A 15,781-nucleotide genomic window follows, 5' to 3' on the forward strand; every position below is an offset into this window, starting at 1 on the left:
TCTGGCAAGAGTGAAATTAGTATCTCATTTGTGTTTTATTTTGGGTTTCTTCATGATTGGAAGAAAATCTTTTTTAATGCTGCATATTAATTTTTTAGCAGCTATACATGTTAAAATATCTTCTCCCGGTCTATAGCTTATGTTTTGTTCTCTCTCTTAAATGGAGAAATATCACATAAAGACTGTGAATTTATATATATATATAATTATATATATATATATAATTACATATATACATATTTCAGATGATATATACATACACATAAAAGGTGAAAGCTGGATGTACAATCTCATGGTATCTATTACAGGGATTTTCTCATATCGTATTTAAAGGAAGACTACATGAGTGAACTCATGATTTTAATACAAAAAAGCTCCAGTGTACTTCTCTCCTATTATCTCCTCTTTCTTCCTTCCCAGAAGAAAAGGAGGGACTGCTAGTCTGCATCATTCTCTTGCTTTGCTTTGCTTTTTTACTATCTATGTATACACATCTAAATGATATGTATTTTTAGTTTTACCTATTTTTGCATTTTAAATAAATTTAATCATACCATATGTATTTTTCTTCACTCCAAGTTGTATCTGTGAGGCAGCTCTATGTGAATGCATCATCTTGTAGTTATTCATTTTCACTGCTATATAGGACTGTTATACTCAATTTCATATATACACGTTATACTTTTTTCCTTCCTGTATATACAGTATATAAATTATATTTTCCCATTTTATGTGTCTATGTGTCCAGTCCACTGTGGAGGACACTAGAGTTGTTTTTAGTTGATTGTTGTTATAAGAATTGCTGCAGCAAACATTTACACACAAACTCTCAGACATGAGTGTCATTTATCTGACTATATACCAGGAGGTGGGATACATGAGAAGACACATGGTGCTGTTTTTTCCAAACAACTTTTTACTCCTACCAGTAGCTGATGATAATTTGTTACACTATACCTTGCCAATGGTCAAAATGTCACACTTAAATTTTTGTCAATCTGCTGTGTACAAAATGGAATCTCTTTATAATATGTAATTCTTTGATTGCTGGTCACTTGGTTTTCTTCATTTGTGAAATGTCTATTCAAGACTTTTTTCTATTGGGTTATCTTTCTCTCATTCATTCATGGGCATTACTTATGTGTTTGGGAGACTAATCCTTTGTAGGCAACATAAGTTGCTAATGCCTTTCCAAATTTCTGACATGGCTTTTCTCTCTTTGATATCCACTGATGAACAGAAGTTTTTAATTTGGGGCAAGCAATGTATCCATTTTTCTTTTATGGCTCATGATTTTTGTATTAAATATTCCTTTCTCAAAAAAAAAATTCCTTTCTCGGGGATCCGTGGGTGGATCAGCGGTTTAGCGCCTGCCTTCAGCCCAGGGCATGATCCTGGAGTCCTGGGATCAAGTCCCAGATGGGGCTCCCTCCATGGAGCCTGCTTCTCTCTCTGCCTGTGTCTTTGCCTCTCTCTCTCTCTGTCTGTCATGAATGAATAAATAAAATCTTTTAAAAAAAAATTCCTTTCTCTGAGAACAAAGATATTTTTATTTCTTACCTTCTAAAAACTGTATAGTTTTGCCCACCACATTTAAGTGTTTAATCCCCAGAAGTGATTTTTATATATGGTTGTGGCAGCCAATTTTTATATGTGTAGGGATCCTATTTCCTTTGTTAAATATTAATCATCTCTTGTCCCAGAATGATTTATAAAGTCTATCTCTTCATCATTGATTTACAATACCACCTTTGCCATATGTCAAGTGTCCTTGGCCCACTTCTGCATTCTCTGTTATATTCCACTGGCCTATTTATCAATCCCTGCACCAATACCACAATCTCTAAATTATGTTCTAAATGATATCTCTCCCTTCAGTGGGATTTAATGCAGGAAGGGAAGCCACATGTGTCATGGGTTTGCTGTCTTGATCTTATCCCCTCCACCACTGTTTTGGGAAATAATAAATTGATTCCATTTTCACAATCCAATACACACTCAACTCATGGACTAGAATGCCAGTAATAGTCTTGAACCATATGAAATTGATGATATCCAGCCATTTTTCACCCAGAAAAATGGCAAGATCATATGTACTAACCTATACTAATTTTGCTTATGTAGAAAAATATCCCATTAGGTTTACATCTGAAAATAATGTTAAAGAGCATTAAAAATACATTCATCAAAAATAACAGCCTTTGACACTTGCCTTTAAAAATCCTTCCTAGCCCTCGGAAATCCATTTGATCTGAGCAGTTAAACACGACCACATATTTTCCCAAACATCTTCCCATGTCTTTCGTAGTTTCTGTTTTGCCAGTGCCCGCAGGTCCTGCTGGAGCACCGCCCATGTTCATTCCCAATGCCTGCGCTAAGGTGATATAGCATCTGCAAATGTCAATCAGATAAAGCACCGGGAATATGGGATAACACGTTACTACAGTTAAGCACAAGCCAGAGTCAAATGTGACTGGAATGGGCCTGTTTATTTTAGAATTTGTGCAGCCCACAAAAAAGAGGCAGCCAAAAAAGGCTGGAGTACTTGATACTCACTACAAGTAGTACAACAATTGCCAATATTTCTTGGGACAAATTTTCTAAACTTCTCAACTCTGACCTAAAACCTTCAGGCCTTCCTTCCACTGTGATCAGCATAGTTCATATATCAGAGAACCAAATAAGCAGTGGTATGCTGACAGATGTTGAACAACTGGCTCTCCAGTTCAAAAAAAATCTGATGTTCATGTTTGCCAATTTCTGTAGTATAAATATTTCCACTAGAGCCCATGATAAGCTACTGATGTGATATCACAAAACTGGGAAGAGATGCTTACAGTTGATTCTCAAAAGCTGGTATGAGCCAACTGCAGGATACCATTGCAAAAAATCAATTTACTATGAAATGTTTCACTCATTTAGGTAAGTATAAAAAATAATATAGTGAGCCTTCATATATCTATAGTCCAGCTTCAGTTAAATTTGCTTCAGATCTAAGTAAAACTTAGTGAAGCTTCATGAGAAGCTTCTATGGAAATGTAGTCTTCTATGGAAATCTCAGTGGAAATGTAGTCTTCTATGGAAATCTCAGTGGAAGAAGAAGCACATGGACAAGTTTTATGCTACAATGCCCTGGGCGTAGAGAAGGAGGTTGGATGAATCAGTAGGCATAATTTGTGTCATAATTTTACCTGTAGGCAGTCCTATTTAAAGTAATAGTGGAATTAATTGTTCTATGACCCAATTTAAGTCAATTTTACAAACACTTATTGAGCATATTCTATGTACAATGTATTGGAGTGGGTGTTGTGAGATGTGGAGATGAAAAAGGTCCAGTTCTGTCTGGTGTCACATACTAGAAAGAACTGTGAGATCAGCCATTGACTGATTATTCATACCCAGCCAAGCAACTTCACTTTAGGTATCAATTTCTACATTTAGAAAACCAAGAGACTAAATTAGATCATCTCCAAGGTCCCTTCCTTCTTTGCAATTCTAACAACTTCCCTTTATGGTGCCAGAGAAATTTTTCCACCTTGCAAACTAAAATTCATTACTATCTTACTCATAGTCAACATTTAACCTTGCTTTCATTCTTTTATCTTTCTCTGCTTCACAAAAACATAATGTACGTGGACCTTCAAGTACCAACCTTGGTTATTTCATTGTTAGACTGACTTTGATGAGCTAGCATAGACCTAACACGACAGCAACATGCTTCTGCTAATATTTCAAATGCAATTTTAAAGCAATTCTAAGCACATCACTTAATTACAAAATAGAATAACAAAAACTGAGTTTCCTACCTATCTGTTAGTGGAGTGATAACAAGACGATCAGTGCATCCCAGAAATTCATTTTGATAAATAAAATCCACATCTGTGATTGACACCACAGTTTGGTCCAAATCCTCCTTAAAATAAAATCTACTCTGTTTTAGCCATTCAAAGTCAGTAACTGATTTGATATGCATTTTTACCTTAAAGACATGAAAAACAAAGAGATTTATACTGAATTTCAATAGCATAAAACACAAGCATATGGGCAGTTTTTATTCACTCATCTGCAAACTGATTCTCAGTTATTTTTTTAAGATTTTATTTTTATTTACTCATGAGAGACACAAAGAGAGAGACAGAGACATAGGCAGAGGGAAAAGCAGGCTCCCTGCTGGAAGCCTGTTGTAGGACTCGATCCCAAGACCCTGGGATCACGACCTGAGCCAAAGGCAAATGCTCAACACTGAGCTCCCTCGGTGCCCCTGATTCTCAGTTATTTAACATACATTTATTGAGCCCCTCCTTACACCTGACACTGCTGGGTGAACACAGACAGGCCTGGTTCCTGCCTTCTGGAGCTGACAGAAGAAGACAAAAGACAAACAGGTAAGCAAATAATTGCAAAAAAATATGTAAAGAAATTCAGAGTTCATGGAAATATGTAGCAAGAGGACCTAATGTAGTCTAGGGGGCCTGAAAGGGATACTTGGAGAAAGAAATATTCAAATTAAAATCTGAAAAAAAATAGTAGGAATTACCAAGGAAAACAAAACCAAAAGAAAAAAAAAGTAAAAATTTTAAAAAGGGATAAAATGTCCTAAACAAAGACCCAGAAGAACTGGTTGCATGTTCAAGAATCTGAAAGTTCAGTACAGCTGAGGCATCCAGGACTCTGGAGAAAGAGACAGAGCTGAGGCTTCATAGGTCACAAAAACAGGGTTGGGCAGTGTGTTCATGGCAAAAGGCAGCCACTAAAGGATTAAGCAGGGAGATGCATGGTCAATTATGCACACGTGCCGTGCCTTCCTATACCTGCACTGCGGCCAAACCCACCAACTTTCCAGGTCATCCACTTACACCTGTGGGCAGGAGGTACTGGGCTCCCACAGCCGTGAGCACAAGAGACAGAAACCAGGGAAGCACATTTAGGACTGACAGCCCACCACAACCACATTCTCCTGTGCTTAATGATTTTCCCAGGGCAAACATGGAGAAAACTCGGTCCTGTTCACTCAGGGGAATCAACACAGAAAAGTCACAAATGATCCCCTTCACTGCTCTTAAATTTGATCCCACTTCCAGGTTGTTCAGTTTGACCTCTGGGATCCCTGCCATGTTCTGGTCACCATCTACTCAAGTCTCCACGCTAAGTACAGTGCTGCTGTTTGTCATCATCATTTGTTTGTGACCTTGCTTCCCCCTGCAGTTAGGAATTCTGGCTTTTCAGCTAGAGCACAGTTTGTATTCACCACTTTAGGGAGCAATTTTCAGGTTATACGATCTAGTGCCACCCCCAGGGACTCTGTTCTCATGCACAGGACCCGCAGCCACAGAGATATCAACCAGCTCCTCTCAACAACCCATTAAGATGGTGAAGAGGAGATGAAAGATGAAGAAGAAAGAATAGCTAATATTGACTGAGTTCTTACCATATATCAGGCTGTTCAAAGCATCATACATGGAAAAATAAAATGCAAATATGCTGGCCAGGAGATCTCATTTTAGTTGGGATGCAGAGGGAGAGCATGAGTTCGATAGTAATTAAGACCAAAAAGAATACAGTGATGTGGTTTTAATTGTGTGTAGGTTTTCCTTTTTTAAAGTCCATTCTGTACATAAAGTATAGCTTTGCTCAGCACTTAAATTTAAAAGAAATTTCTTTCATGGGATTTCAGCTTTAAAAGTCAGCAAGAGATGTTAGCAGCATGCTCTTTGCAGATACAGTAATGGATTCCACAGGAATTTCTTGAGGTGGAATTCAAAGAAAGCCAAAGTATGTCAGTAACTGCAATTTAGTGAAAGGAACTCTGCAGAAGGCCAAAGAACTATGATCTGAGTATGCAGCTCTCTGATGACTGCCTTGATCAGAAGATCCAGAGATATATCCTAGAGTAGTGTTTCCTCAACTTTAACATGCATATATGAATCCCCTGTGATCCTTGAAATGCAGATTATGATTCAGTGGGGCATAGGGTGGGAGGAGGGGGCCAGAGATTCTGCTTCTCTAACAAGTTCCTAGGAGATGCTAATGTAACTGATTGGCATATAATACTTTGAGAAGTGAGGATCTAGATTCCAGGGGAATAAATGGATTGCAGGTCTTTCAACTTTCCATAAATATGACTTATCAGAACTTTTGATACAAGTTTGAAAACAGTAGTCCTGATTATATGCTCTAAAAAAGGGCCCCAAGTTGCATGAATCACATGTCTCTGATGAAGAGAAGATGAATCAAATCAAATCAAATCAAATCAAAGAAAGCAATGGTGGTCAAACACAAAGATAGTCACATGGAGGTGTATCAAAATCTCCTGGGGCCCCTACCCTTTAATGATAACCACTGCTTTAGGAAAGCTTCAGCTGGATCAAGACTGCTGGGTAGAGTCCTATTTCTGAAGGGAATTCAATTACCACCCCTCCTACTCTCACCCAAAAGAATCTTGTCCAAATCAAGCCAAGATGCCCTGTTGAACACTATCAATCAGACAAATATCCACCAGACTTCTCTGAAGCTTGAGTCTATTTGATTAAGACTTCTTTCTCAGTGGAGGAAGAAACTCATGACCAATCCCACCTAAACTGTAACATATCACTGGTTATTTGGTATAATGGAACATGTAGTTAGTTCACATCTCATCAGTTGGTTCCAGACTTTCAGACTGCCAAATGTGAATATACACATATGGTTGTTTAAACCATCAAATATAGATATTTGTAAACGTAATATATATAGAGACAGTTGTGAAAAGGATCAAGTAGATGGAAGGTTCATATAAGTTAGGGAGTATACATAATACCTAATTGTTCATCATTAGGAGCACTAAATTATTAATTAGCACAGAAAATTAGTTTAAGAAAAAAGATACTTTACCAAGTCATCAAAAATATCTCTCTGATGCACATGGATGGTAATCAGAGTTTCAAACTTCACTCTATCGAACTTGCTTAGGTCATGTGTTGTCTGAGCAATTAGAGTATTTAGAATATCCAAAAATTTCTGGTTGGTCACATGCATGATTTTCCTGTCATCTTTTGCATTATGTAAAGCCTCTTCAGAATCATGTGTCCACAACATCTGAACTCCCAGAAGCCCCACCTATGCGTCCAGAAGAAAAATAAGAAGTACATTTGCCAACTATTTAAAGCATATCTGCAATAAGATTTGGTGGTCCCTCATCCATATGAAGGCCAACAAGGTTTGATCCACTTTAATTTAAAAAGAGACATGCCTTTCCCCATTCTCAAAAGGGGGAAAATAAACATTTAAAGTTCTAACTACTGGGATCCTTGGGTGGCGCAGTGGTTTAGCACCTGCCTTTGGCCCAGGGCGCGATCCTGGAGACCCAGGATCGAATCCCACGTCGGGCTCCCGGTGCATGGGGCCTGCTTCTCCCTCTGCCTGTGTCTCTGCCTCTTTCTCTCTCTCTCTCTCTGTGACTATCATAAATAAATAAAAATTAAAAAAAAAAAAAATAAATAAATAAATAAATAAATAAATAAATTTACCACAACTCAAAAAAATAAATAAATAAAGTTCTAACTACTGATATTTAACAATTTCAATGCAGAGAAATAAATAATCATTAAAACAATGGCTATCATTTATGGAGCTGCATGGTTAGCATTTATGGAGAGGGCCTGAGACCACCAGATAGCTCCATATAGTGACTTTTCTTTGTCAAGAAAAGCAAATGGAATTACTAGACTTGTTGCTGTGCATTCTTCTTTAGCAGGGTTTCCCAAAGGTCTCTTTGCAACTTCTAGAGCTAGTAGTCTGCCTATCTCCTTTCTTGATCTCCCACTGTATCATCCATGTCTTTTCCTGCATCTACTTCTCTCCATATATATTTATCTAAAGGAGAGAGAGAGAGACAGACAGAAAATGAGAAGGGGGAGAAGCTTGTCTTTTTTATTCTGATGAGGGCATAAGGAAATCATGACCGTCACTTTGCCTACAATTTCTACCCAGGAAAGGAGTAAAACTGTCAGGATATGGCTGAGTTTCACTCCCCACCTCCTTGCTGCTCCAGTTGTTCCTATAGGAGCATTTGTTCATCCAGAGTCGAGGAACAGATCCACAATCATTTGGACCAAAGGGAACCCTGTATTTGGTGGAGGGCTGAGGTCAGAGTGAGTGGCATGTGGATACTACTGGGCATGGCATTTAGTGTGAGTAAGGCAGGAATACAATGCTTTCCTTATCCCTGCCTTGTCAAGACTTCAGAATGTTTTCTTCTAGAGCAGTGCCCAATCCTGCCATCTGCCAGTGAAGATAAACGAAAGCACCTGGCTGAGGGGAGCAACCTGATGTGGAGGAAACATCCCATGTCAGAAAGCTCCCAGTAGCAAGCCAATTCTGCCTCTGATAGCAGCAGAAGATGACACAGGAGAGGAAAAGCCAAACAAAACAAAACCTCACAAAAAACAAAAGACAACATAAAGCAAAAATACCTGGCAGTGTAAGGCTGTCTGATTTAGAGACACAGACCCACAATCTCTGAGAAATCACTGTTTAGTGGTATATTCTAGAAACTAATCTTTTTTAAAACCTGGCATGCGGGATCCCTGGGTGGCGCAGCAGTTTGGCGCCTGCCTTTGGCCCAGGGCGCTGATCCTGGAGACCCGGGATCGAATCCCACATCGGGTTCCCGGTGCATGGAGCCTGCTTCTCCCTCTGCCTGTGTCTCTGCCTCTCTCTCTCTCTCTCTCCCTCTCTCTCTGTGACTATCATAAATAAATAAAAATTTAAAAATAAATAAATAAAAATAAAAACCCGGCATGCAACTCTTGATCTCTGGGTTGTATAGTTCAAGCCCCAGGTTGAGTATAGAGATTACTTAAAAATAAAATGACTGTCTTGAATCACAAAGAAAAGCTTATTCATTTATTCATTTATTTTTATTTTTTTTACCAAGTAAAGTTTAAATTATGTTTTTCACTTGGTGTAAGAAGCTAGAAGACTTAAAACAAGAATGCTCATGCTCATTCTCGGGGACACCTGGGTGGCTCAGTGGTTGAGCATCTGCCTTTGGCTCAGGTTGTGATCCCAGGGTCCAGGATCATAACCTCATCGGGCTCCCTGTGAAGAGCCTGCTTCTCCCTCTGCCTGTGTCTCATGAATAAATAAATAAAAATCTTTAAAAAAAAAAAAAAAAGAATGCTCATTCTCCTCGATGTTACTCGCTGCCTCTAATAAGCGCATTAAAACTGCTAGAAAAGGGCAGCCCCGGTGGCTCAGCGGTTTAGCGCCACCTGCAGCCTGGGGTGTGGAGACCTGGGATCGAGTCCCATGTGGGGCTCCCTGCATGGAGCCTGCTTCTGTCTCTGCCCCCTTCTCTCTCTCTCAATAAATAAATATTTCTTTTTAAAAACTGCTAGAAAAAAATAAAAATTTAAAAAAATAAAAAAAAACTGCTAGAAAGGAATACAGTAAGATATTAAGTCATCATTTCCAGGTGGTAGAAATAAGTAATGTATATATTGAATAAATATGTATGTATAGAATATATATTAAATGAATATATACCTCCATTACTCTTTAAAGCAATTTTCCCAAAAAGCTGAAATTTGCCCAATAAAATTGTTTAAAATTTCATCTCCTTATTTATGTAGTGCACACACTACAGAAAATCCTGAAAGCTGGTGAGCTTTCCTACTATATCCTGTTCATCCTCACTCCTGCTCTGAATTTGCTTTGAGAACTCAAAGCTAACATAAAGCTAACTGCTCGGTCTAAACTGGAATGATCGTCTCCTTCAGAATATATGGCGATCAACTTTCCTGGGAGAGGAAAAGTATGCTGACTTGGTCTAAGGAGCTATTTTTCTCACCTTATCAGATAAAATATTTTATAAAGCTTCATCACAAAGGTAATAAAGCTGATAAGGATATTAAAGTTTGCCAAGGAGATTATACAATACAAAAATATTAAACACAAAATCAAAATATTCTCCCCAATAAAGGTTGATTTACATCTACACTTGTGTCATTTGAAAAAGTAATTTCCCATCATTTCCGCTGTCTCTGCTGTATGGAGGCTCGGCTGGGAGAAGCAGTTAGAGAAGTACAGTTTGGGCAAAAACTGCCTGTATTTTCCTTGGATAGCTCTTGCTTTCTATCCCACACTATCTCTGACCCAGATCACAAAGCATCACTCTTCATTTATTTTGGCTGAAAATTGAATGAAACCATTGGCTCTTCTTTTCCTGCACCCAGTTTTAATAATATTTGGCACATCACGATGCATTCCTGAGAGCCTTAGGATGGGAGAGCTGTTCAAGAGAACACCTGCTCCAACCCCAGGCTTTTCAAGGTCCTGTCCTGTTAGGAAGTTAGTTGCACAATAAGGCCTCTTTTAACAGATTATGCCCACTTTGAATTGCTTGAAGGGAAAATACACAAAAGGCAGGATGGATTTTATTTCAGGAAAAGAGGCTCATTCCTTTTATATATGACTGTATTCCTATCTACATTTGTATCTATAGCTATCCATACACAGATGTGTGGAAAATATGCTATCTAATCCATACATAGATAGATGTCTTTCATATACAGATAGGTGTGTTTTATAGATAAGACGAGATGTTCCATTAGTAAGTTTAGTCTTCATGTTATCCTTAATGATGAGAGCAGAGTGGCAAATCCTCTTCCGGGGAATGGCCTAGAATGGTGCAGGTGGACAAGCAGGTAGTTGGTGGCTGAGGATGGGAAGTCCTCCCTAGCTAGTTCAGAGCTACAACAGCTGCCACAGTGTCAGGTCAACTGCTTCCTGAGTAACCTTCTCCCTTATTTCCATTATTTAAACATTATATGTTCTCACCTGAGCCGGAAAGTGATTGAGGAAAGGTAAGAGTTGAAATCCTGAATCGCTGATTTGGTAGAAAGCAGACCTAATTATATTATGTAGTGACGACATCTGCATTCTTAGCAAATCCATAAGCCAGATCTCTACAGGACCTTTGGCCATAACAGGACTATCCAACTAAAAAAATATATTACAGACATATTACAAATCGATAATAATTTATTTTTACAAATGCCACACTTCACTTGATAAAACATAGTACCTCAATGCAAAGCGAATAATTTTACACAGTATATTTAAAACATGAGAAAAACCAACTAATGCTACCGGCAGAAGGAACTAGAAACATCATGTGGTCTAAAATTTTCATCTTATAGATGATAGAACAAGTCTCAGAGAAGTCATATAAGTTGTCCAACCTTGTTCATAACCAAGCCAGGGTGACAAAACCAGAACCCTAGTCCACCCTCCTCCTCCACATTCTGTTTTTTAAAAGAGAATTGCCTTCTCCTCAACCTAAACTTTTAAAGAAATTCAAATAACAAAATTTTAACCAAGTTAAATTACAATAATTTTTTCTCCTTCTCTTGATATGACGGCCAGAATACGATCGTAGTCTTTTGCATGAAATGTCACCTCGTTTATGTTGTCAGATACAGCAGGGAGATGTGGCTACAAGAAACACAAGACAGGGCAAAAAACGTCATACATAAGGCTAAACACAAAAACCACTGAGATGTTTTTAAAAGCCTTAACATGTATTGCCTTTGTAAGAGATTAAGAATTTACTTCACTGTAATAAACAAACAAACAAAACACTGCTTTGACCTCCACTGCCATTGCCACCACCACTGATTGACTTGGAGGACCACTTTTTAAAATCCAGCCCTATAGAGAGGCACCTGGGTGGCTCAGTTGGTTAAGCATCTGCCTTCAGCTCAGGTCTTGATTTCAGGGTCCTGGGATCAAGTCTTGCATTGGGCTCCCTGCTCAACGTGGAGCCTGCTTCTCCCTCTCTTCCCCACTTGTGCTACCCACTTGTGCTACCTCAGTCTCTCTCTCTCTCTTTCTCTCTCTCAAATAAATAATAAAATCTTAAAACAAAAAAATAAAGATCCAGCCCTACGGCGCATTTCCTGAAAATGCCCTTGTTCCACTATGGAAGGTCACCTTCCTCCAAGGGCCACTGAACCCCAGGGCCCCTACCCACTCACCTCCCAGAGACAGCTCCGTCCTGCTTCTCTCCTGGTTCTCTCTCTGCCTTCCACAGCTTTTAACTTTCCTCCTCTCTTTTTTCTTCCCCACAACCCCCTGGAAACCAACAGGGAAGATCTTCACAGCAGCTTCCCAGACTGCCAACCAAGACACAGCCCCAGGATGGGGTGTTTCAGTGTCTCCCACATCTGGTTCTTTATAGTTTTTCTCGGCTTCCTGGAAGTACTGTCCTTGGAAATTAATGGCTAAAAACACTTGAGAAGTGCTTGGATTTGGACACATCCAAACCACAATCCCTATTTGATCAAAAAATATTTAGACTAATATACTCACAGTAATGAATAACATATAGTGAGCACATAATCGTGTCCTAGATACTTTCCAGTGCATGATCTTACATGATCTTTAGGACAATCTTATGATGTGGGAACCAATATCACTATTTTACAGATGAGGACACCGAGGCATGGGAAAATGAAGAAACTAACTAAGGTCACTCAGCTGTTGAGTTGCATAATCAGTGACTCTTGCCTCAGGTTGATGAGCTCAGAACACACAGAAAATAGGACATTTTATCCTCAATACAATTTTTAATACTTTCCTGCCTGTGCTATTAAGGTGCAAACTTCATTTTTATTATTAATTATATTTACTGTTTAAAAAAGCAATTTAGGTAATAGATTTTAAGAGTGTACCTGTATGGTGTGGGAATCACTGGCTTGCCCAAGAATTTCCAGGAGAACTGGATCAGATACAAAGAAGAATCTTGGAAATAGTAATCTCTTCTTCTCCAAATACCTTTAAATAAAATCATGTTACCAAATGACTTTTTCTGAATTATTAATTTTGGTTTTTTGTAGCCAAGACACAATCCCTAACGTTTTCAATAAGAGAACAGCAAACATCTATAGTCATTTCCCATTTGCCTCTGAAATGTTTGGTTAAGAACCCAAGCCTGGGCTGTCACAGATGACACTTGAGAAAGCAAGTGGCAATAAGAAAGGGATTCAGAGCAAGCCTGCTCCATCACCTATGTTCTTTTTTCTCAAGAGCCCTCCTGTTGAGTGGAGAACAAAGGCAAAAGAAATGTAGATAAAATTAAATTTCCTTATAACGTATATTACATGTCCTTATAACTTGCAGCCCCTTGACAAATACTTAAGACAAGCAGAGGATAACCCCTGTCTTAATTAACTGTCTTAATGTTAATGCCTTGCTAGAAGAAAAACAGCCAGGATCCTAAAAGTCTTCTTTAGCATATGAAAATCTCTTGGGAAACTTCCTCCGTCTTTACCTTCCCCAACTCCAAAGTATATAATCAATTGCTCCTCACAATCCCAGTGCAGCTCCTTCTGCCCCCTCCCCCCCCACACACACACACCTGTCCTCATGCTTTAATAAAACCACATTTTTGCACCGAAAACGTCTCAAGAATTCTTTCTTGGTTGTTCTCTCATGAGCCCCCCCCATCCCCCAACTTCAAATCACAGCACTGTGACCTTTCTAGGAGTACTGTCAACTTCATGGCTTGAATCCAGGATGAACACATAATTATCTCCAAACCAGGATACTGGGGGAGCTCTAGGGCAAACAACTAGCCATGAAGCTGAGATGGAGGCATAAACTCGGACAACCTAGTATATTCCCTAACTCTATTTCAGACAGAAATTGAGAGTGAACTGCCTTTCAGAAAATCATCCCTGGGGGCACCTGGGTGGCTCAGGTCATGATTCCAGGGTCCTGGTATCAAGTCCCACATCAGGCTCCCTGCTCAGTGAGAAGCCTGCTTCTCCCTCTCCCTACTGCTTGTGCTTGGTCTCTCTCCTCACTATCTCTTTCTCTCTCTCTCAAATAAATAAATACAATCTTAAAGAAAGGAAGAAAGAAAGAAAGAAAGAAAGAAAGAAAGAAAGAAAGAAAGGAAGGAAGGAAAGGAAGAAAGAAAGAAAAGGAAAGAAAAAAAATCATCTGCAAATTTGTCTAGTAAACTGCTCGATCAGTGCACATCTCTACTCAATGTCCACAGTGGGATGAAGGGTAGTCTCTCACCCCCAGAAGACACATCCTCATCCCCTTCCCTGGAATCAGTGAATGTGGCCTTATTTGGAAAAAGGGTCATTGCATATGTGTTGAAGTTAAGGATCTTGAGTCGAGATAATGCTGGATAATCCAGATGATCCTAATGTGGAGGCCGAGAAAATTAAGGCCATTCCACCTTAAGTTCAGCGTTAGCACAAGTACAGCCATTTCAGTCCCCTGTGAATAAGAGCTGAACTTTACCTTACTTCAGTTACAGGGAAAAAAATGCTTAAAGCCTTTGAAAGCGCCCCATATTAGAATGAGAACAGAGCTCAAGCCAGTGGCAGGAAGCCCCATATCAGAATGAGAACAGAGCTTAAGGCCCTTGAAAGCCCATATCAGAATGTAAACAGAACTTGAGAAATTCCTCCACCCCTTCTGGAGGTCCCCTAGACCAGCCCATAAAACTCAGCTGGAACCCACCTCGGGGTCCAAGTCCCTGCTCCGCTGTGTCGGGTACACTTGGACCCAAGCTCGAATTTGTTAATAAACCCTCGTGTGCTTGCATCGGTGTCGGCTCCTTGGTGGTTTCTCGGAGTCACAATCTTGGGCACAACACTAAATCCCATGACAAGAGTCCTCATAAGAGACACACAGAAAGAAGAGGAAGTGGAAATGTGAAGACAGGGATTGGAGTAGGCACAAGCCAAGGAACTCCCAGAGCCACCAGAAGCTTGGAGAGGCAAGGAAAGATTCTCCATTAAGCCCCTTTAGAAGGTGACACCTTGATTTCAGATTTCCTGCCCCTCGAAGGGTGAGCAAATAAATGTTTGCTGTTTTAAACCATCCGGTGGGTGGGAATTTGTTACAGAAGCCCTATAAAACTAATATGATGCCTTAACTCACCAACCCCAGATTTATGGTGTCCTTTTTGCAGAAAAATTAAATGTATGTTAAATTCCTATAGCCACTTCAGCTATTCCTAACCAAACCAGTAATGTCATCAATATTATTTACTTGCTTAGGATAAAACACAATTACATATAAAAATGACAGATAACTTAAAACTTCAGCTCTTACCCAGTGAGTGACTTCTGACATACTTCCAACTGTTCATGCAAATGAGGTAAAAGTTGCCCCATGGTCTCATCTCCAACACAGCAACTGATCACATTGGGGTTCTCATGAGCTCGTTGCATTATCTTTACCCATGACTTGTCAATATTTTGAAACCGCTTTGCTTCCTAAAAACAAACTCCTAGTCAGTAAAAAATTAGCATTTGAATAAAGCAAAGTCTTCATTTTGGAACTTCCTAGAGTTCCTCTGACCGGCTTCTATTAGTTCTCAGGCTACATAATTTAAAGGCGCAATTTTTTTTTTTAATCTGAATTAATTCTGGACAACAAAAACCCAAAGTCATGAAACTGCTTATTGAAATACTGCTTTGTCACAATGGGGCTTATCGCTTATTTGTTTTCTTACATTTAATACATTTTTCAAAATGCCACACTTTTCATTTGCAGAGCTATCAACTTCAAGCTCAAATCTAGTCTTTCAGCACCCCAGGTGTTCGGTTTGATGAGCAAACTGAAGAAGCATGAAAATAATTTGATCTCAAGATCCTCTGAATAATTACAGCTCAAAAATACCCCAGGAAAAGGAAAAAAAAAACAAAAAACAGTAAAACTCCAAAACAAAGCTTCATTTACATTTTTGCAAATGAAATTTTGCTATTTACTATGG

At 39.1% G+C, this 15,781-nt stretch overlaps 1 protein-coding gene across 3 annotated transcripts in view; it reads right to left on the reverse strand.

Moving 5' to 3' along the window:
* The window catches only part of DNAH8 (dynein axonemal heavy chain 8), a 363,336-nt gene that overhangs the window by 195,988 nt on the left and 151,567 nt on the right, over nt 1-15,781 (reverse strand). For all 3 annotated transcript variants that reach the window (XM_077904163.1, XM_077904162.1, XM_077904164.1), the window contains exons 38-44: nt 15,118-15,281; nt 12,714-12,816; nt 11,371-11,475; nt 10,819-10,980; nt 6,871-7,095; nt 3,807-3,979; nt 2,213-2,391 (exon numbers count right to left, since the gene is read on the reverse strand). In XM_077904163.1, coding sequence (XP_077760289.1) covers nt 2,213-2,391; nt 3,807-3,979; nt 6,871-7,095; nt 10,819-10,980; nt 11,371-11,475; nt 12,714-12,816; nt 15,118-15,281 — 1,111 coding nt within the window. The remainder of the gene's footprint in view (nt 1-2,212; nt 2,392-3,806; nt 3,980-6,870; nt 7,096-10,818; nt 10,981-11,370; nt 11,476-12,713; nt 12,817-15,117; nt 15,282-15,781) is intronic.

Source organism: Canis aureus, chromosome 7, assembly GCF_053574225.1.
Source record: "Canis aureus isolate CA01 chromosome 7, VMU_Caureus_v.1.0, whole genome shotgun sequence".
In the NCBI taxonomy this organism is placed as follows: Eukaryota; Metazoa; Chordata; class Mammalia; order Carnivora; family Canidae; genus Canis; species Canis aureus.